General features: G+C 42.9%; 1 protein-coding gene across 1 annotated transcript; it reads left to right on the forward strand.

Annotated features, from left to right (window-relative positions):
- The first annotated feature begins 1,134 nt into the window (after positions 1–1,134).
- LOC143277379 (uncharacterized) lies at positions 1,135–19,252 on the forward strand. Its single transcript, XM_076582162.1, has 7 exons — positions 1,135–1,241; positions 3,847–7,881; positions 10,575–10,603; positions 12,624–12,824; positions 17,141–17,329; positions 17,756–18,158; positions 19,192–19,252. Exons 1-7 carry the CDS (start codon positions 1,135–1,137, stop codon positions 19,250–19,252), a joined length of 5,025 nt encoding a protein of 1,674 aa, XP_076438277.1.
- The last annotated feature ends 1,219 nt before the right edge of the window (positions 19,253–20,471 follow it).

Below are 20,471 nucleotides of genomic sequence, written 5' to 3' on the forward strand. Positions count from 1 at the left end.
TGTATATATGTGTGTGGGGTTGGGGGTGGGAGATATGGGCGTGTGTGTGTGTGTGCTTGTACAAGTAAGCGTTCATCTGTGTGTGTGAGTGTGTGTGTGTGTGTGTGTGTGTGTGTGTGTGTGTGTGTGTGTGTGTGTGTGTGCGTGGGCGTGTGCGTGTGTGTGTGTGTGTGTGTGTGTGTGTGTGTGCCGTGGAAGCTGCGATACATAGACTAGAAATGAGTGTGTGGAGGAGGGGGTAGAGGAGGTGCACGGAAATTTGTGGTGTGTGTGTGTGTGTGTTTGTGTGTGTGTGTGTGTGTGTTGGAGCTCATGTACGTTTATATGTATTTGACTGTGCTTTCATATCTGTGAAACTGCGTTTTGGGGGCATATCTGTTATGCATGTGTGGGTGTATGTGTGAATGTGTGTCTTCATGTTTTATATTTATTTGCTTATTTATCATCATTGTTGTCTTATTTATTTAATTGTTTATTCACTATTATTATTATTATCATTATTTTCATTACTACTATCTTTTTTTTTATATCATAATTATTATTTATTTATTTATGTATGTACGCTTATCTTTTTTTTTCTTTTTTTTTTCTCAAGGCCTGACTAAGCGCCTTGGGTTACGCTGCTGGTCAGGCATCTGCTTGGCAGATGTGGTGTAGCGTATATGGATTTGTTCGAACACAGTGACGCCTCCTTGAGCTACTGAAACTGAAACTGAAAAGAAGAAATAGCGGTTCTTTTCTCTCTGCAGTTGGGACCAACAGACTGTGCGTTAAAAGATGCAATTTTAAGACAAGACAGCTTCCGATTGTTGGACGAGTGTGATTGGAGGGGAATGGAGATCAGGTTGTCGAAGTTCACAGAAGGAAGCAGTTTGATGCATAAGGATGAAGAAGAAGACCAAAGTGAGGCTGACAAATCGAACCATAAGTCCCTTGTCCTCGGTCAAAAAGTGACAGAAAATATACCAAAATGACCAGCGTACCATCAGTAAAAAGACTGTCAAACTCACAATCATGAAAACCTTGTAATTCACACTCAGACATACATTCAACACCAGAGCTATTCCCTCTAGCACATAAGGCGACGGGAGATAATTGGACGGGAGATAATGTACGCTGCCAGCCTCTAGTAGGATGGAGAACCGGCTGTCGCGCGTGGCGGCCTGTTTATCTTATCGCGGCTGTCACTCCTTCCCATTGAGCTCAGTGGTTGTCACCCCTGTTCAGAGCGAGGTTCGAGGGTACGTTTGCTGGGTGAAGATTGCAGGTGTTAATTAGACACTTTATTTGTGGACTCAAGCGAAGCAGGTCAGGTCTCACTTTACGTGGTTGTTTGAATCACGCTTTGGCTTGTTTGAGGCCGAGAACTGCACAGTTACCGGAGTTATGTTCTGTGTTCTTCGTGTGAATCTTCTCCTGCACATTCCGCTGCCTGTCTTGTTTCAAGACTTGGGGAGAGTTAACTGCTCTGCAGAGAATACCTCACGGGAAAGCCCGGTAGGCTTAACACTTTGAAAACTATTCCGAAAGTCCATAGTGGCTGACTGACTTGTCAGTTGGTGCAGCACAGAAATGTTATGTTTTTTTTGTTTTTTTTAATGTGCATTACTATCAGCATCCGTATTTTGTGATAAAATGAATATTCCTTCTTGTAAAACTGTGTTATTTGAATTGTTTACACATTGTGAAATAATTATACCAGTCTGTCATCATTTACACTACCTCCCGTACCAGACTTTGCGGTGCCTCTGGCACACATGTCACGCTGTAGTGGAGCCTACAGCTGGCATACACACAGAGACACAAGTTTACAATGTGGGTGGTTACCATGTTGACTCACAGCGTTAAGTCTTGAACTTTATGCAGCCATCAAGGAGAAAGAACAGCTATCACTGAGTCCTGAGAAACAGAGGTTTTATAACGCAGACAGAGACAGAAAAGTGAACAACGCTATGCCTGTAGTGGAGATGTGTATGAGACAGCTTCTGTGTGTGTGTGTGTGTGTGTGTGTGTGTGTGTGTGTGTTGGTGTGTGTGTGATTTATTGCTTTCTGATGCTGTATGAATGTTTTGATTTATAGTTCGTGCGTGAGAAAGGGAAATATCAACAATGTAGACTTAATAATTTTAAGGGAATAATATATTATCTTTCTCCCTCCCTCCACCCAATTCTCTCTCTCTCTCTCTCTCTCTCTCTCTCTCTCTCTCTCCCTCTCTTTCTCTCTCTCTCTATCTATCTATCTATCTATCTATCTATCTTTTTCACACACACACACACACACACACACACACACACACACACACACACAGCTATCATTGAATCAGTGGTTTTATCACAGACAGAATGTGAACAACACTGTGCCTGAAGGGGAGATGTATGTGAGACAGCTTGTGTGTGTGTGTGTGTGTGTGTGTGTGCGTGCGTGCGTGTGTGTGTGTGTGTGTGTGTGTGCAAACGTGTGTGCGTGTGGTTGTGTGTGTGTGCGTGTGTGTGTGTGCGTGTGTGTGTGTGTGTGAAGAGAGGCTGTTCATAGCAGTGCAAACAGAGATTTATTGCTTTCTGGTGCTGTACAGTATGTTTCATTTAAAGTTCGTGCCTGAGAAAGTAAAATATCAATAATGAAGACTTAAGAATTGATGAGAATAATATGTTATCTTTCTCCCTCCATCCATCCAATTCTCTCTCTCTCTCTCTCTCTCTCTCTCTCTCTCTCTCTCTCTCTCTCTCTCTCTCTCATAAACACACACACACACGCACAGACACACACTGATTATTTGCATACTATATTTTGAGACCACGTCTGTTCAAATATAAACATGTTACATATATTGATATAGCCTAGCAGTCTCAACATACAATCCATGCACTGTGAAGGTGAGAACACAAGATATTAAATGCCCGTTAACAACTGGATTCTTGTAACAGATTTGACACTTCACAATATTATTCTCCGTTTCACATCAGTGTTAACGAAACTGTAGAAAAGTTTGACGGGTTATTATTATCATTATTATGTGTCACATGTCAGTGTATGTCGGCAGGTTGGGAAAAGGTCAGATGGAAGATCAGGTTAATTGAGTTTTACATAGGGGTGTCAGGTAGGTTCTGATCTATAATTGTAGTGTGGAACCATGTTTGTTGTGTGTTTCCGTCTTCCCTGCTGGGAGAGTTCATTGTGATGGGACTTGCGGGAGGGGTTTCCGGTTTTGAACTTCAAGAGAGAGGAACACTTCTCTTCCTTGGATCGCAGGAGTCCAAAGCTTGTGTTGCTAGTCAGAGGCATCGTTTTCTTTTCTATTGTCGGATTTAGTGCTCTTAAAAGTTGGTTTCATGTTGATTTGTTGCTGGAGATTCTTGTGGGTTTTGTGCTGTACTGGAGTGATTTTGCTGTCGTGCGAAGTGCCTTGTTATCGAATAGGACAATTTTGCATAAGCTCTTTTGCATAAACCAATACCCCTAGACTATTACTGTATTAAGAGAGTTTGTGACAAAATTTTGGGGGCTCGTCCGGGATTAGCCTGGCAAGTCGATAGTGGGAAATTTTAGGTTTGATTTTGTTTAAACCTTTACCCTTGTGAAACGTAAGTATGCTTATTGGGATTTCTTTAGGTAAAGTATGATTATTGTTTTGGTGTTGGCGTATTAATTTTTGCACTTTTGTGGTGGTGTAAAATTTTGTCCTTGTTTTTGGTGATAGCGAGTTCACCGAGAGAGGTCTTTATTTTTTTTAGCGTCATGGAGAATCTTTTTCCAACTCCTACTACTACTCCACGGGGGGTGGGTCGTGGGGGTTTGCATGAGAGGTTGGTTCCGCAAGCAAATGTTGGTTCTTTGGCTGCATACAGGCAGGAGGGAGAAAAGATGGGTCTTTCAGGCAAGGACTTGGCAAATTTTGTGCAGGATTGTGAGGAGAGAGCACTGAGGGAACGTGAGGGTCAGCGCAGGGAGCGTATGGAATTGGCAGAAAGGTCTGTGCATGAGAGGCAACTCACAAATGGGGCAGCAGCTGTAGGGGAGGAGGATGTCGGATTGAGGATTGAGAGGATCCGTCTTGAGATGCCGTTTTTTGAGGATAAAGATGACATTGACAGCTATTTGTGCCAATTTGAAAGACTTGCAAAGTTCCATGGATGGAGGAAGGAGTCGTGGGCTATTCGTCTCGGAACCCTGTTGAAGGGGAGGGCACGGGAAGTGTATACAGGTCTGACGGAGGAGGAGGTGGATAAATATGATGATTTGAAATCTGCTTTGTTGTTGAGGTTTCAGATTTCTGCAGATTCCTACCGGAGGAAATTTTGGGCAGCAAAGAAGGAGCAGGCCGATTCTTTCCGTAGGCATGTCGCGAAACTCCAGTTGTGGCTAACTCGTTGGCTGGAAACGTCAGGAAAGGGTGCTACTTTTGAGGAGTTAAGGGACCTCTTGCTTATGGAGCAGCTGTTGGCGGGAGTGTCACCCGAGTTGGCTACTTTCATCAGAGAGAGACAGCTGAAAAATGTCCAGGAGGCCGCAGATCTGGCCGAGGCGTACACCGAGGCGCGTCGATGTGGGAAAGGATCTAAGCAAGGGGGTGTACCTCATAACCAGCTGAGCTCTTCAGGCAGGAGTCCGGGTCAACCTGTCCAGGAGGTCAAGGAGTTGGTCTGTTTCTTTTGTAAGAAAAAGGGACACCGGAAAGCAGATTGTAGACAATGGAAGAAGGAAAAGAGTGGAGTCAGGGCTGTTGTGACTTCTTTGCAGATTAAGCCGACTCGGGACAAGGTAGAGGAGTTGTGCTCTAACTGCTCGGTAAAGCCTTTTGTCGGGCAAGTTCAGGCAAAGGTGGGTGAACATTCTGTCAGAGCATTGCGGGATACTGGAGCAGAGCTTTTTGTTGTTCGTAAAGATCTGGTAACAAAAGGACAGCGCACCGGAGAGCTCTTGCCAGTGACTTTGGCGGATTCCAGTAAGGGAAATCTACTACCTGTTGCATGGATTGATGTTCAGACTCCTTTCTTTACAGGGACAACCAAAGCCATTTTGATGAGTAACCCAGTTTTTGATTTACTCATTGGGAACAAAGCTGTTTTGAAAGATGGGGTTGAACTTGAGATACCGGTCTACAAGGCCAAGGAGGAAGGTGTGGCTGTTGTTACTCGGGCTCAGGCCAAGAGGGACAGTAAACCTTTCAAGGCTCTGAAGCCTACCACAGGAGAGGTTGGAGAAGTTACACCTGAGGACCTGAGGGTGGCGCAGACTGAGGATACAAGTCTGGACAAGTTCCGTGAGTTAGCGGAAGGAAAAAACGTTCGACAGTCAGGGAAATCAGGGAAAGTGCAGTTCCTTGAGAAAAAGGGAATTTTATACCGCCAGTACTCCGGAAAAGAGGGTACTTATAAACAAGTAGTGGTACCAGCAAAGTACAGACAAGAACTACTGAGGTTGGCACATGAATCGTTGATGGGAGGACATCTTGGATCTAAGAAAACCCTGGAGCGGATCTGGCAGCAGTTTTTCTGGCCGGGACTCTGCACAGAGGTGAGGAGGTTCTGTATGTCGTGTGATCTATGTCAGAAGGCGACACCGAAGGGGCGGACCAAGAAGGTGCCTTTGGTCCGGATGCTGTTGATCGATACCCCATTCTGCTGGGTAGGCATTGATTTGGTAGGGCCCATCCTTCCAGCTTCAGAGAGTGGGAATCGCTATATACTTACAGTGGTCGACTATGCCACTAGGTACGCAGAGGCAGTTCCATTGAAAGGCATTGAGGCAGAGCGGGTGGCGGAGGCATTGTTCGAGATCTGGTCACGTGTAGGGATACCCTCTGAAGTTCTGACGGATCGGGGTACGCAATTTACCAGTGAGGTGATGAGACAGGTGAATTGCCTACTCTCAATCCGGGGTTTGACCACGACGCCGTATCATGCTCAGTGCAACGGACTGGTCGAAAGGTTCAACGGCACACTCAAGTCCATGCTAAAGAAATTGTGCCAGGAGCAACCAAGACAGTGGGACCGTTTTCTTCCAGCGCTTCTGTTTGCATACCGGGAGGCTCCCCAGGAGAGTTTGGGATTTTCCCCCTTTGAGCTCCTGTACGGCCGTACAGTGAGAGGGCCTCTTGCAGTGCTCAGGCAAGCTTGGACTGATGAGGAGGCAACCGAGGAAGTCAAAACCACTGCCCAGTATGTTGTCGATCTCCGAAACCGTCTTGAGGAGACTTGTGCTTTGGCTCGGGACAATCTGGGGAAGTCATCGAGTCGTTACGCTCGGTATTTTGACCGCAAGGCGAAGCCACGTACTTTCAAGCCAGGGGACCAAGTTCTGCTGTTGTTGTCGGCCAAGCACAATAAACTGCAGGTAAGCTGGCAAGGGCCATACACCGTAGTAGAGAGGGTTGGTGAGGCTGATTACCGGATTGAGGTGGAAGAGCAGTTGAGGCTGTATCATGCCAATCTGTTGAAGCAGTACTTGGAGAGGGCAGGAGAGTCGAAACCAGTTTCCGCCGTTCATGTTGCAGTTGTGATGGATGAGGGGGTTTCCCAGAAATCAACTCAAAAACTTCCGCTATGTCCACTGGAGGCTGAAGAAAGTACTGGAGTTGTCTGCTATGGTCCAACTCTAACAGCTGCGCAGAGAAGCCAAGCTGCTCAAGTGATTGAGAAGCGAGCTCGAGTTGTGACTGATCTTCCGCTGAAAACTGACTTAGGCGAATGCGAGTTACTTCTCAGGGAGGCTACTCCAGTCAGGGTTAAACAGTATCCTCTACCTCATGCCAAACAGGCTGTTGTCTGGAAGGAGGTGCAGGATATGATGAAGCTGGGAGTCATTGAACCAGCTTGCTCTCCCTACAACTCGCCTATCGTATTGGTAGCAAAAAAGGATGGAAGGGTCCGGTTTTGCGTGGACTATCGAAAGTTGAATGGGGTGACGGAGTTCGATGCGGAATCTCTCCCTGACCCAGAATTTCTTTTCTGTCGTCTGAGCAAATCTAAGTATCTGTCCAAGATAGATTTGTCCAAGGGGTACTGGCAAGTACCAGTGAAGGTTGAGGACAGACCCAAAACTGCTTTTTCCACTCCTTTGGGACAATTCCAGTGGACTGTCATGCTGTTTGGTCTCCAAAATGCGGTGGCTGTTTTTAGTCGGGTGATGAGGCGACTTTTGGAACCTTTGGGCCATGACGATGTGCAGAATTTCATGGACGATGTCATTGTGGCCACTGACACTTGGGAGCAACATCTACAGGCTCTTGAAGCTTTGTTCGGCAGGTTGGACGAGGCAAACTTGTCGGTGCGTCCTTCAAAGTGTTTCATTGGGTTTGAGGAGCTCGAGTTCTTGGGACATGTGGTAGGACAGGGCAGAATGCGACCTACCGAGGACAAAGTTGCCAAGATAAGAGATGCTTCCAGACCAGCTACAAAGAAAGAAGTTCGTTCGTTCCTGGGATTGTCGGGTTACTATAGGAGGTTCGTGCCGAATTTTTCCACTTTGGCCGCTCCTTTGTCTGATTTGACCAAGAAAGGAAAGCCGAATCAAGTTCAGTGGACTGAGAGTTGCGAGAAGGCTTTTCGGACTCTCAAGGAACGTCTCTGCTGTGAACCAGTTGTCCGCCTGGCTGATCCGGAGGCTCCTTTTATCCTGCGGACTGATGCATCCAACGAAGGTCTGGGAGCTGTTCTGTTGCAGGAAGGCGACGGACTGTGGCAACCTGTGCACTACGCCAGTCGGAAACTGACCTCAGCCAAGCGAAACTATGCACCAGTGGAACAGGAGTGTTTGGCTGTTGTATGGGTGGTCGACAAGTTCGAGCCATACCTGTATGGTCGACACTTTGTGTTGCAGACTGATCATCAGCCACTGGCTTTTCTGCACAAAGCCAAGCATTCAAAAAGTCGCCTGATGAGGTGGGCTTTGTTGTTGCAGCCATACTCTTTTACGGTACAAGTGATTCCTGGAAAGGAGAACGTTGGGGCTGATTTTTTAAGTCGGGTGTTCTAATTGCTGTTCATAACCTGTTGAATTGCTGTGTGGAATGAAACGGATGTTTCACCATAAGCAAGGGGGAATTGTCACATGTCAGTGTATGTCGGCAGGTTGGGAAAAGGTCAGACGGAAGATCCGATAATTGAGTTTTACATAGGGGTGTCAGGTAGGTTCTGATCTATAATTGTAGTGTGGAACCATGTTTGTTGTGTGTTTCCGTCTTCCCTGCTGGGAGAGTTCATTGTGATGGGACTTGCGGGAGGGGTTTCCGGTTTTGAACTTCGAGAGAGAGGGACACTTCTCTTCCTTGGATCGCAGGAGTCCAAAGCTTGTGTTGCTAGTCAGAGGCATCGTTTTCTTTTCTATTGTCGGATTTAGTGCTGCAAAAGTTGGTTTCATGTTGATTTGTTGCTGGAGATTCTTGTGGGTTTTGTGCTGTACTGGAGTGATTTTGCTGTCGTGCGAAGTGCCTTGTTATCGAATAGGACAATTTTGCATAAGCTCTTTTGTATAAACCAATACCCCTAGACTATTACTGTATTAAGAGAGTTTGTGACATTATGATTGTGGATTTTTTGTGTGTTTTTTTGTTTTGTTTTGTTTTGTTTGTTTGTGTTTTTTGTGTTTTGTTTTTTCCATATTCATATTGGGACACACCCTGCAATGTATCCGAATGGTGCGTTACATACATACATTTTTAAATAACAGAAGGACAGTTTCGTTGTTACCTGCACTTGTTTGTTTTGACATTCAGAGCACTGGCCAGAAATCACAATGCCTCAACACCACGTGGTGGCCATGGAGTGGTGGACATTCTGATTCCCCTAGTCCGTGTCAGTTCTGAGTCGACTGTTCAGCGTCAGCTGACGTAATCGTCCGAAGCCGACGCATAGCTGAGGCGGTCCAGGGGAAGGTTGAACTGGCGATGTTAACCTACACACCCTCTATGAAGAAGGGAAGGCCTCGCCCAGCCTGCAGCCGTCCCGAAACCAGCTTCACACTGACCCAGTCCTTGAATGCAGTGTTTTTTCCCGAAGTTACCGACTTTCCTTACCAACATTCCTCTGTCGACTGTTCACCTTGAATACCTGCTGCAGATAGATATGGCCTGGTACGCAATCACACCGTCACCAAGGGATTGTCAAGGGCCGACTGAGACGCGCATGACAAGGTGAAGGAAGAGGAAAGTGACAGGATGGTTAAGACGCTTATCTGCCAAAGCAGTGTCCGTGAGGGTCTAGGTTCGATTTCAGCTCTCGCCCTTTGTCCTGAGTTGGGAAAGGGAAACAGAGCGTCTTGTTGGATTAAACGATAAACTAAGGCCCTGTGTGCAGCATGTACTTCGCACATTGAAGAAGAACCCATGGCAATGTCCCCTGGCAAAATTTTGTACACCTTAGGCCTGAATAGCCTGTTGGGTTATGCTGATAATCTGCCTGACGTGTGGTGTAGCGTATATGGGTTTGTCTGAACGCAGTGATGCATTCTTGAAAAAACTGAAACTGATAGTTGTTTGTTTTCTGTCACTGTCATGTGTGTGTGTGTGTGTGTGTGTGTGTGTGTGTGTGTGTGTGTGTGTGTGTGTGTGTGTGTGTGACAGAGAGAGAGAGAGAGAGAGAGAGCTCCGAACTCGACGTTTTAATGTGTACTCCTGTGTGCAAAAAGAAGTATAACTGGAATCAGGAAGGTGTCAAAATAAAGTATCACCACGTGCTTCCTGCAAGCAGAGGTGTTGACATATATAGGCCTGATTATACGTTAGATAATACGTAAAATGAGATGAACTTAAGCTGTGAAATGACAAACAATACTAATGATAATCTTATCATAATACTTTCACCGCATATAAATTAAATGCTATGGGAGTGACCGTGTTGAATGATTTTTTTAATACAGTATTTTATTTGGAGAATATCACAATACAATAAATTAATAATTCTGATTATAAAATAAATAAAGCAGAAAAGGTTACAAATTGATTTTTTTTTTTATGTCAGTAAGAGTAACGGAGAAAGATATTCTGTTGATAAATGTTTATGGTCCAAACAAAGATAGTACTGAATTTACGAAACTTTAAAAGAAAGAATAGGTAAGCATGACAATCATGCCCTCCTTTTAGTATTTGAATAGAATCTGTTTCTCGACTCGTACTGAGATTATGATAATTATAACAATATAAATAACCAGAAAGCAAAAGATAGTGTAGAAAATATGATGGCATAATTCAGTTTAACAGGTGTCTGGCATGAAAATAATCCACAGGTCAAACGTTTTACTTGGTGAAGAAGCTCATATTTGAAACAAAGTAGGTTGGATTTTTTTCACGCATTTACACACTGAAGAAGAATCCATGGCAACGAATGTGTTGTCTTCTAGGAAAATTATCAGAAGAAATCCACTCTGATAAAAAACAACAACATATTTTCAAACATACGGAGAGCAATGAACTCCATCACCCTGACCAAACTGCTCTTAAACAAGGCCGCTCTTGTTATACTGCATTAATTAACCTTGTTGATGAATGGCTTAACAAAGTCAATAATAACAAATACCGTGGTGTTCTATTTATAGATTTCAAAAACCCATTTGACGTAACTGACCATGACCTTATCAGAAAACTGTCGCTGTACCGTCTCCTCACCAGTACCTTCAATCTTCTTTATTCTTGTCTTACAAACAGACAACAGTGTGTAACTGTTAATGCATCTTCCTCGTCCTTACAAACACTCAAGTATGGAGTTCTGTCCTGGGTCCTTTGCTTTTCACATTATACATGAATGATCGTCCCGTTCATATTGAAACATCCTGTGAACTTTCTGCAGATGACACAAAAGTATACACGAGCCATAGATGCATAAACCAGCTAATGCTGTCTCTGCAACATAGCGTAAACAACCTAACAGAATGGTCTGATCCTAACCACATGGCAATCCACCCTCCAAAAATCAAGCTTATGTTGACAACAACCTGAGAAAAAAGACAAAGCCTCACACATACGTTTTCCCCCATTCAAATAAATAACCAAGCCATTAATGAAGATGACAACAACAGGATGCTTGGAATAATAATTGACAACAATCTTTCTTGGACTCATCATATATCTAGCATATACAAGCAGATTTCCATAAAAACATACCAACTTTCAAAAATGAAACACTTCGTTGATTGCCACTCAAGAAAATAGTTTTTTTCAGGCCTTTAACCAATCTACTGTTGATTATGTATCAACTATATGGGATAGTGCAAGTGCCAACACCTTTAAGCCACTTCTCAGCTTGAAATTGTTCTATACAAAACCTCATCCTTGACAAAATCTGTAACTACAGAAAACTTAACATTCTACCACTACACCAAAGACTGACTTATAATAAAGGAGAACTGATACACAAAATAGTGACAGTTTGTGTTCCAGACTACTTACTGAATAAATGTTCCGTAAATGAGAACCTAAATGAAATAATAAGATGTCCCAATTCCCAGAACAGACTTGTGTAAATCCAGCCTTGCCTATTCTAGTTCATGACTCTGGAATTCACTCACAGTATCAACATCATGATTTTCCAAAACATTATTTCCCCCATCTTTTTCAGTCAGTATAGAACAATTCTTTCCTTTACAAATCACACTAGAAAACTGTTCCGTCATTTTATTCATTATTTTTAATCTGCTATATTTTGGTAGCATTTGTTTCTGTAACGTTATTTTACTTCTTGCTCCAAAATAAAAGAAGAAAAAAGATAATTTTTGTCTCACATGTGCATGCCTTTCACTTTAGTTTTTCGTTGTTGCTTGATTACTATCTGGATATGGACTGATACCCCCCCCCCCCCCCCCTCTTTCTCTCATTCTCTATCCTCTCTCTCTCTCTCTTTGTCTCCCCCCTCTCTCTTCTCTGCCCCCTCCACACTCTCTCACATACACCTTTTCCCCCTCCCTCTCTTTTATTCTTCTAATGGTGACATTCTGATTGCCTTTTGTATTCATGGGTGCATAGAATTGTGTTTGTATACATATATTTCATTATGATATTAACTGGCATTACAAATCTTATATAACGTCATCTCTGTCTTTGTCTCTCTATCTATGTCTTCATTCATTTGTGATAAAAACATGTGATATGATGCCAATGAATTTGTCTAGGCATTTCGTGTCATAGACATACATAGACTCCTCTGTCAATTGCCTTGCTGGTTTGTTTTCATAAGAACATGAAGTCAATATCCTGTTAATTAATTTTCTTACTCTTTTCCTTCTGGTAATTAGATACACTGATTTGACACTGGGCAGCTACATTTTGCCATGTGTCTGTGTGTCTGTGTTCATCTGTGTGTTAATCTCTGTGTGTGAGTGTGTGTCTGTGAGTGTTTGTGTCTGTTTGTCTGAACGTGAGTGAATGATTGAATTGTTACTTGTTAATTCAAATTTTCAATCATGGATAACAGGCCACGGGAGGATGTTATATCTCTCGCAACAACAACATTCGACACAACAAGAAAAGCCAACTTCCTCTGTGAACGCGAAGTGCATAGCAATGATAGTTTTGACAGCACCATTCCTCAACTCTCCATACTATCAAAGGATCGTACTAAACACAATCATCGTTTCATAAGCTGTCCTCAAGGCCATCTCACACAACTGCCTTTGGCGTGTGACGCGAACACAGATTGTTGGCATCATGGCGTCACTGATGTGGCCTCGTGTTTGGCTCCTGTGACGCCACTTCCGCCATCTTTTCAGTGTTCCAACAACTTGGAACTGGTGCCTTACTCCCTGTTGTGTGACTTCCGGTCAGATTGCGGTGATGAGAGTGATGAAGACTTCTGCGTGTTTCCTCCTTGTGTGGGGGCCACAGTGTTTGACTGTGGTAATGGACAGGTTGGTAACACGTGTGCACGCATGTGTATGTGTGTGTGTGTGTGTGTGTGTGTGTGTGTGTGTGTGTAACCATGTGAGAAGGGGTGTACAGATATCAGTGCATAAATGTTCTATATCACACACACACACACACACACACACACACACACACACACACACTTATGTATATATATATATATATATATAGAGAGAGAGAGAGAGAGAGAGAGAGAGAGAGAGAGAGAGAGAGAGAGAGAGAGAGATTGAGCACATTGTTATTTAAGCTGCATCCCCTATTTCTATATAGTCGAAGGAAAACGTTGTTGCTAAAATTATTTCAATACTTTTCAAGTGGAGATTTTTTCATATTATTGGTTACCTATTCATATTAAACTCATAGTATAGTTGGAAAGAAAACTATTTCGTCTTTAAGACTGTTGTGTTTGTGTGGCTGTTTGCTTGTTGTTTTTTTTTTTCTCCTCTGTTAACCCGCTGTGCAAGGAATAATAACACCCAAAGTGAAGAAAGGAAAACATTTTACACAAACCAAGTACAGGAGCGTTTCAAAACGTCACAAAATAATGTAATAATTCGCCTCAAGCATTCAAAGATTTAATCATGAACAATGATATAGAATTTAGCTTACTCACTAGCACAAAACCAAAGAAAATGATGAGAAGCACACATTGTCAATTTCAACACAGAATTCAACACGTTCCCCGTCAGCATCGTCACCTTCGTTATTTTCACTTTCATCCATGACGACAAAGTCTTCAATTAACTCGTTCAGTGCCTATAAGATTCAATAATCTTCATTTTCTCTGTATTCATCTTTATTTTCTGAATCGCTTTGGTCGTCATCAAAATCACGCTGAACAACATCTTGAAGCATTTCTTCCAGTGACTCGAGCGACCACCAATCTCATTCGCTTCGAAGCCTTCTTCACAGCAGAATTACCTGTGTCAAGTTCCTTGTTTCAGTACTTGTAGATTCTTCCAGATATTAAACTGGGTTAGATGAAGAGTAGTTACTCCAACATAGATGGATGATTGCTGAGTAAAAATAGTGTAGCCAAGCGCTCAGCTGGCTTCAGATACTGCTTCATGCAGAAGCTAAATAGCAGACCCCTTTTTCGCAACTAACCTGCCAGTCTTCAACAACATGCACAGAATGCGTGACACCATTTCAAATTGTAAATGCAAAGCCCCTTTTAAACAACTGCTCCTAAACATCTATTAAGCCAAGTCTCTGTATCGTTAGCTGCAATATCATATTTGTTGTGCTTACACAAACACTTTAATCAGTTAGAAGCATATTTGATTTCAGTTTAATCCTTCGTCAGTGTAAAGATTTCAACTGATGCTAAGCTTACGTCATTTTGTCTTCTCGTCACACATAATGCTACAGTTACAATTATGTATGTGACTGCTGTTGGAAACTAAAACCACACAGTTACAGTGTTTGGATGAGAATAGATCAGGCATTTAGAAAATACAAAGCCTATTTTCATTGTGGACACTGAACGACAATCACTCCACACTTAGCATTCCTTGACAGCTTTGGCTGTGTTGAAAACTGTGTTTCTGACACACCGTATTTAATTGAATATCTCTTTTGTCAGATCAGTAAACTACACGTATTATATACTGGCAGAATCATTGCAATTCCATCTTAAAATCTATGCCATTTGTGTTTGCCTACGTTAAACTAATTTAACGCAGTTTGTAATTTTCAGCGACAAGCTCACTAAAACTGACCCTTTTCAGGCGACTTGATTTAAGATTATAAATTCATCTTGAATAATCAACACTTAATTTTATACTCATTAGAAAGTAGGTGTTGAGCTGTTTCTTTTGCGTGCGACCAGTAACAAATTAACAGATTACTCAAATATTTAGCGCCATAGGCCCGGTTTGGTTTGCAGCACACGCAAGCGTCATTGAAGTTAATTTAACTTGCATAAATAGCTACAGCAGATGATGACTGGTCACTTTCCAGTCACTGGCTAGAGTGTGCTCTCTCTCTTTCTCTTTCTTGCTGTGTCATAGACAGAGTGTGTGTTGCTGCAATGGCCAGCATTATCAGAAAATCATTCCTGATTCTTTTGTACCATCCTCTTTTATAAACCTCTCGGGTTCCAAGCTATAAAAGTGATAATAATAATAATAATAATAATAATAATAATGATAATAATCATCTACATAGCACTGAATCTTGTGCAGAGACAAATCAAAGCAATTTCATGCCTGTCATTCACATGCATGCATAACTCTGAGTTGGAAAGAAGGATGAATGAACTGCCAAGTTTGTGTCAATTTTGATGGAAGAGAGAATTTGTTTAATTCCTATGGTTTCCCATATTATCATAAGGGTTTTGCTCTTAGACTAATGGAGGGGAGTTTTCGCTTCGAGACAAAACTTGGAACACAGATCTGCGCGAAACGTGTTGAAACTGCAAGTAACGCGATCGCGCAGATCTGCCTGCCGAGTTTTCTGCCAGTTCACTGGGCTTATGGTTTTACTATGAAAATTTCTTTTTTGTCCCGTGTGGATTATTATCCATTGGTTTTGTCCTCCATAGGTCATGTCTAGTATTCTGCACTTCTACTTTCAGCAAAATGCTTTGGTTATTTTTTTCTTTCAAAATTCTGTTGCTTTTTTTCTTTTCTTTTTTTTCTGTTTTTTTTCTTCTGTTTTTTTTCTGCCCCTGTAATCTACATCGTTTCAGTGACATTACTTCCACGCCGTTGATTTTGAATCCTTCATTCATAGCCCCACCCATTTTCATCATGTCACAGTCCCAGTACCAGCAGTCCACATGGAACCATTGAGGTCAAGTTGCTAGGAGACCACATACCAGAAGAGACCCTGCACTGCTGCCTAGTCACTTTGGTCATGTTCGGTTGTGCCAGTTCTGAATTTACTCCTTCATTCCTATTTTTCTATGAATCATTACTTCCCATTGTTCCCATTGTTCTCCTGTGATAGAATGTACACTTCATTCCTGAAACAGCTGTAACTTGTTGTTAAACGAAGACATCAGGGCTTTTGATTTATCATATTCGTACGTGATCTCTCTCTCTCTCTCTGTGTCTCACTCTCTCTCTCTCTCTCTCTCTCTCTCTCTCTCTCTGTGTCTCACTCTCTCTCTCTCTCTCTCTCTCTCTCTCTCTCATAGCAAACACCATCCATTTCCATCATGGAACATGACACTAACATATAACATCAATATTCTCAGTGCTTACCCAAGCAACAACGGTGCGATCTTCTCTACCAGTGTATAAATGAAATAGATGAACGTGAATGTAAATCGCTGTGTTTGATAACAGAAACTAACATTGAGATATCAGTTCTTCCTCCTGCAGTGGTACTATTCAATGGAAAGGGAAACTTCAGTCTGTTTCCTCTACAGACAGACAAACTGTATAATCACACATGTCCAGATACACATTTTGCCTGCTCTGTACTGACATACTACTGCCTGCCTGTGTATGTACGCTGTAATGGTGTGAAAGACTGTCCTGGCTTTGAGGATGAAGTGGGGTGTGACAGCTTCACATGTCCAGGCTATTACAAATGTCGCAATTCGAGAATGTGTGTCCATCCAGAAAACATATGTGATGGAATTTCCCAGTGTCCACAGCGAGATGATGAACTTCTGTGTCAGTTCCATTGTCCTTCCCACTGTACTTGCTATGGACTGTCTGCCTTCTGTCACCATCCTTTTGAAACAGAAAACGTCACTGGTCTTAGGTACCTGGATGCCAGGAGTTCAGCTGCATCACCTTCAGATTTGTTGAACATGACCATGCTGGTTTATCTCAGTCTCCAGAACTGCAGTCTGAAATACATTGGGAAGATTAGTTTTCCCAATCTGCTATTTTTGGATTTAAGCAACAATAATCTGATCTCTGTTGAGTGGTACCACCTGAAAAGTGCTGCACAACTGCGATCTCTAAGTTTGGCAAGGAATCCAATGACTTTGGTTTATTCCAGTTATACTAATGGAAGTTTAACTTTCCCTTCTGTCAGAAAATTGGACATATCTGATGTCATTATGAATGGAATAGAAAGTAGATTTTTACAACAGTTTCCTCATCTTCAGCATCTCAATCTCTCTGGAAACAGAATAAATAACGTGGAAGCTTTTCAGTTGACTAGACTTCAGAGTGTGGATGTCCGAGGCAACAGGATTGAATCTTTCCCGCGGAATGTATTCAATACTTTGGCTTTCCTTGAAGCCGTGTATGCTGACAACTACAAACTATGCTGTCCAGCCATGTTACCAGAGGGTTTCAACTCCTTCAACTGTCATGCTCCTTCAGACGAAATTTCCTCCTGCGAGGCAATGCTGCGATCTGACGTGTACCGTGTTGGGCTGTCTGTCTTCGCCACTCTCACCTTGCTGGGCAATCTGTCCAGCTTCATATTCCGGGCCTTTGTGGACAGAACTGGTGTCACACAGAGCTATGGGGTCTTCGTCATCCACTTGTGTGTCTCGGACTTCCTGATGGGTGTGTACCTGGCTTTGATAGGGGTGGCAGACAGAATGTACCAAGGCACCTATCTGTGGAATGATATCAACTGGAGAAATAGCTTGGCATGTACTGTAGCTGGATTTCTCTCTTTAGTATCAAATGAAGTGTCGGCATTCAACATATGTCTGATCACGCTGGATCGGTTCCTAGTTCTCAACTTTCCATTCAGTTCTGCACATTTTGGACGACAGTCAGCTCAGGTGGCTTGTTTGATTGCATGGTGTACTGGGATTGGACTGGCGCTAATCCCCTTACTGCCCGTCGTATCTACCTGGCAGTTTTACCATCAGAAGAGTATTTGCATTCCTCTGCCTATCACCTGGGATGACTCACCTGGACATACCTATTCCTTTGGCGTCATAGTCTGCCTGAACTTTGTTCTTTTCTTGCTAATCGCGATAGGTCAAGCCTCCATCTACTGGTCAGTGCGAGTCAACAGCATGTCTTCCAGAAACTCCAACAAGAAGTCCAGCGACTTCACAATTGCTCGTCGGTTGATTTCTGTGGCTGTCAGTGACTTTATTTGTTGGTTTCCCATTGGACTGCTGGGTCTTCTGGCCTCCAGTGGCATCTCCATTCCTGGTGAAGTCAACGTGGCCATTGCCTTACTGGTGTTGCCTTTAAACTCCACCATCAACCCCTTCCTCTACACATTAAACATCTTGATAGAAAAAAGACGTCGAGCTCGTGATCTACGTCTGGAGAAACTGTTTTTGATGGAGGTCAATGCAAAAGTGGCTGAAATGACTGGAGAGAAGGTCAAACTGAAGTATTCTAAAGCTGAAGCTTGTAAACTGGTTGAAATGTGGGTAGAGTCAGGACTTGTCAGCTTTAAAAATAATATCTAAGGCTTGAAAGTGACTTCCTTTTATTGTGCATGTTCCATAACTCGTGTATTGAAATACGAATAATCCAAATGTTAAAAAAAAAAAACAAGAAAAAAAAACACCGTGATAGATGTTTTCATTTCATATATATTGCGGAGAAAGCCTCAATTATATTTTTCCATCTGTCTTTCTGTCTGTCTGTTTATCTTACAATTATCTATCCCGTGTTAAATTCTTGCAACACATATTGAGAATGAATGGCCGGGTGGTGGTCACAGCACACATCTGATCCACGGTACCCACGTTGTCCTGTAGGCAAGCCATTCTCCACTTGGACCCAAATACGATAGGGTTGGTCTGTGCTAACCCTGCCAAAAGCGGCAGTATATGCCGAAATGGAGGTACGCTTTGTCGCCGACGACAAGATGAATGAAGATGACCAAACGTATTTACAAAGCACTGTATGACATCTGATGGTGCACAAAAAGATAGCTCAACCATTCGATAGTCACCCTCAGTAACACTGTGAATTTGCAAAACATGTCTATGTGCGTCACCAGAACTTTGGTGCGATCATGTTAAGAAAACAACGTGTCCATAGAACGACAGTTCACAGGAAATCTGTTTTGTTTGTTTGTGTGTGTTTGTGTGTGATGTGTGTGTGTGTGATTTATGAATCTGTAGTTGACAACGACTACCATAGGGTTACATTAGATGTTTCCAAAAGGCAAATTCACATTTCGATCAAAGACTGTCATAATTCGTGTTAGTGTTGTTTATTTTGAATTCATTTTAAGAAACTTGAAATTGTTTGAAAAATATACCCTAGTCATTGATTTAAAACACCCTTCTCCGTCGTGATATGCTTAGAAATAATATTGTGCAGTTTGGTTTCTCTCTCTTTGCGGCGTTTCTATTGCACAATAGTGTATGTGTAAAGGAAAGGATTGAGCGCTGAGTTGAATGGTAGCACAAAAACAGCCATTGCTGTGTTGACCTCTCCTGGTACAGGAACATCCAGCTTTGCCAAGAGTCCACAGACACCAATGGGGAACCAGCACAGAAAATCTGACACAGCTATAATCAGAAGACGACGCACAATGACGGTCTCCTTAGACCTGCTTTTATCTCTGGTAATGACGTTCCCCTTGCCCTGTGAATAACTACTTGACATTGTGTTGACTCTGACCACTAGATTAGAGCCTGACCTGTAGCATTGCACATAAATACGATCATGTTATATACAATTATAATGCCAAAGGAGTAATAGTGACCAGGAAAATCTGTTCTGGTGACTGGCAGAGGAATGCAGATACCTGTCTGGCTGTAGAATTCTTAGTGGAACGTTACAGGGAGCAGAGGGATTGAGCCCAGGATCATCCCTAGTCCCCAGCTGACAGTAAAGGCCACATGAGCTGATGTTGTTACAAAACGTACATGGCTGAAAGGAAAGTGCATCCCCAGAAAGCGATCCAGATTGCTTTTGTCTCTTGCAAGTTCGTTCTTAATAGGCGATCGAATTTCTGAGCCTATCTTTCTTAGTGCCGTTTCTATATCTTTGTTTCCACAATTCAGTGGGATGTCTGAAATCCAGACTTTGGTGGCTGGGTTTTCCTCACCGTCACTGTCACTGAAGGCAAAAGGGTTTTTGTCCAATAAATTTGTGTACTCCACTCAAATCAATGCCCTCTATCAGCAGTTTGTCTCTGAATTGTTTTTGTTGCGGGTAAAGGCGCCACAAACCTCTAATGCGTTGAGCACCTCTGATGGTGCCTCTGCCCGTAACTTTCTCTGCTGCTATACATAAGTCTATAGTGTCAGGCATGCCATTGAAGCTCGGCAGGGCTCTCGCCATGATGAACACTGGCCCGCATTCCGTGTCCGCCGCCATGGCGGAACACGTGGCTGGGCCTGGTATACACCACTGACAGCACTAACCTTACGGGCTCCTCACAATGAACACACTTGCACCACAAAATACGAACACAGGTGATACACCAGATCCACACAGACTGCAGGCGATGATTTTCACAACAGGATGTCACTTTTAACTCACTCAGTACGGCCAGTCCTCTCTTCTCCTCTACACAGACCCCTCGGATGTCCAGTGGGTGTCTGAATGACCTAACCTTTAGCTTCCGTCGTAAGAATTGTGGTATTCTTTGTCAACATTCACCTCTTCAGTATAAGAGCCTTCCTCTTGCAATAGTTTGATGATGGTAATTGGGGTGAAACGCTGTTAACGTCGTCTCTTTCGCCGTTCGTATGGAGAGAGTTAACACTTGAATAAA

This window comes from Babylonia areolata, chromosome 34, assembly GCF_041734735.1.
Source record: "Babylonia areolata isolate BAREFJ2019XMU chromosome 34, ASM4173473v1, whole genome shotgun sequence".
NCBI lineage: Eukaryota > Metazoa > Mollusca > Gastropoda > Neogastropoda > Buccinidae > Babylonia > Babylonia areolata.

Excerpts from the sequence above, each read along its gene's own strand:
- LOC143277379 (XM_076582162.1), top strand. The coding sequence starts at position 1,135 with ATGGAGAACCGGCTGTCGCGCGTGGCGGCCTGTTTATCTTATCGCGGC. Across the intron at positions 1,242-3,846 it reads GTTCAGAGCGAGGTTCGAGG|GCAGGAGGGAGAAAAGATGG; the intron begins GTACGTTTGCTG and ends GGCTGCATACAG. Across the intron at positions 12,825-17,140 it reads GGCCACAGTGTTTGACTGTG|ACGAAATTTCCTCCTGCGAG; the intron begins GTAATGGACAGG and ends ATGCTCCTTCAG.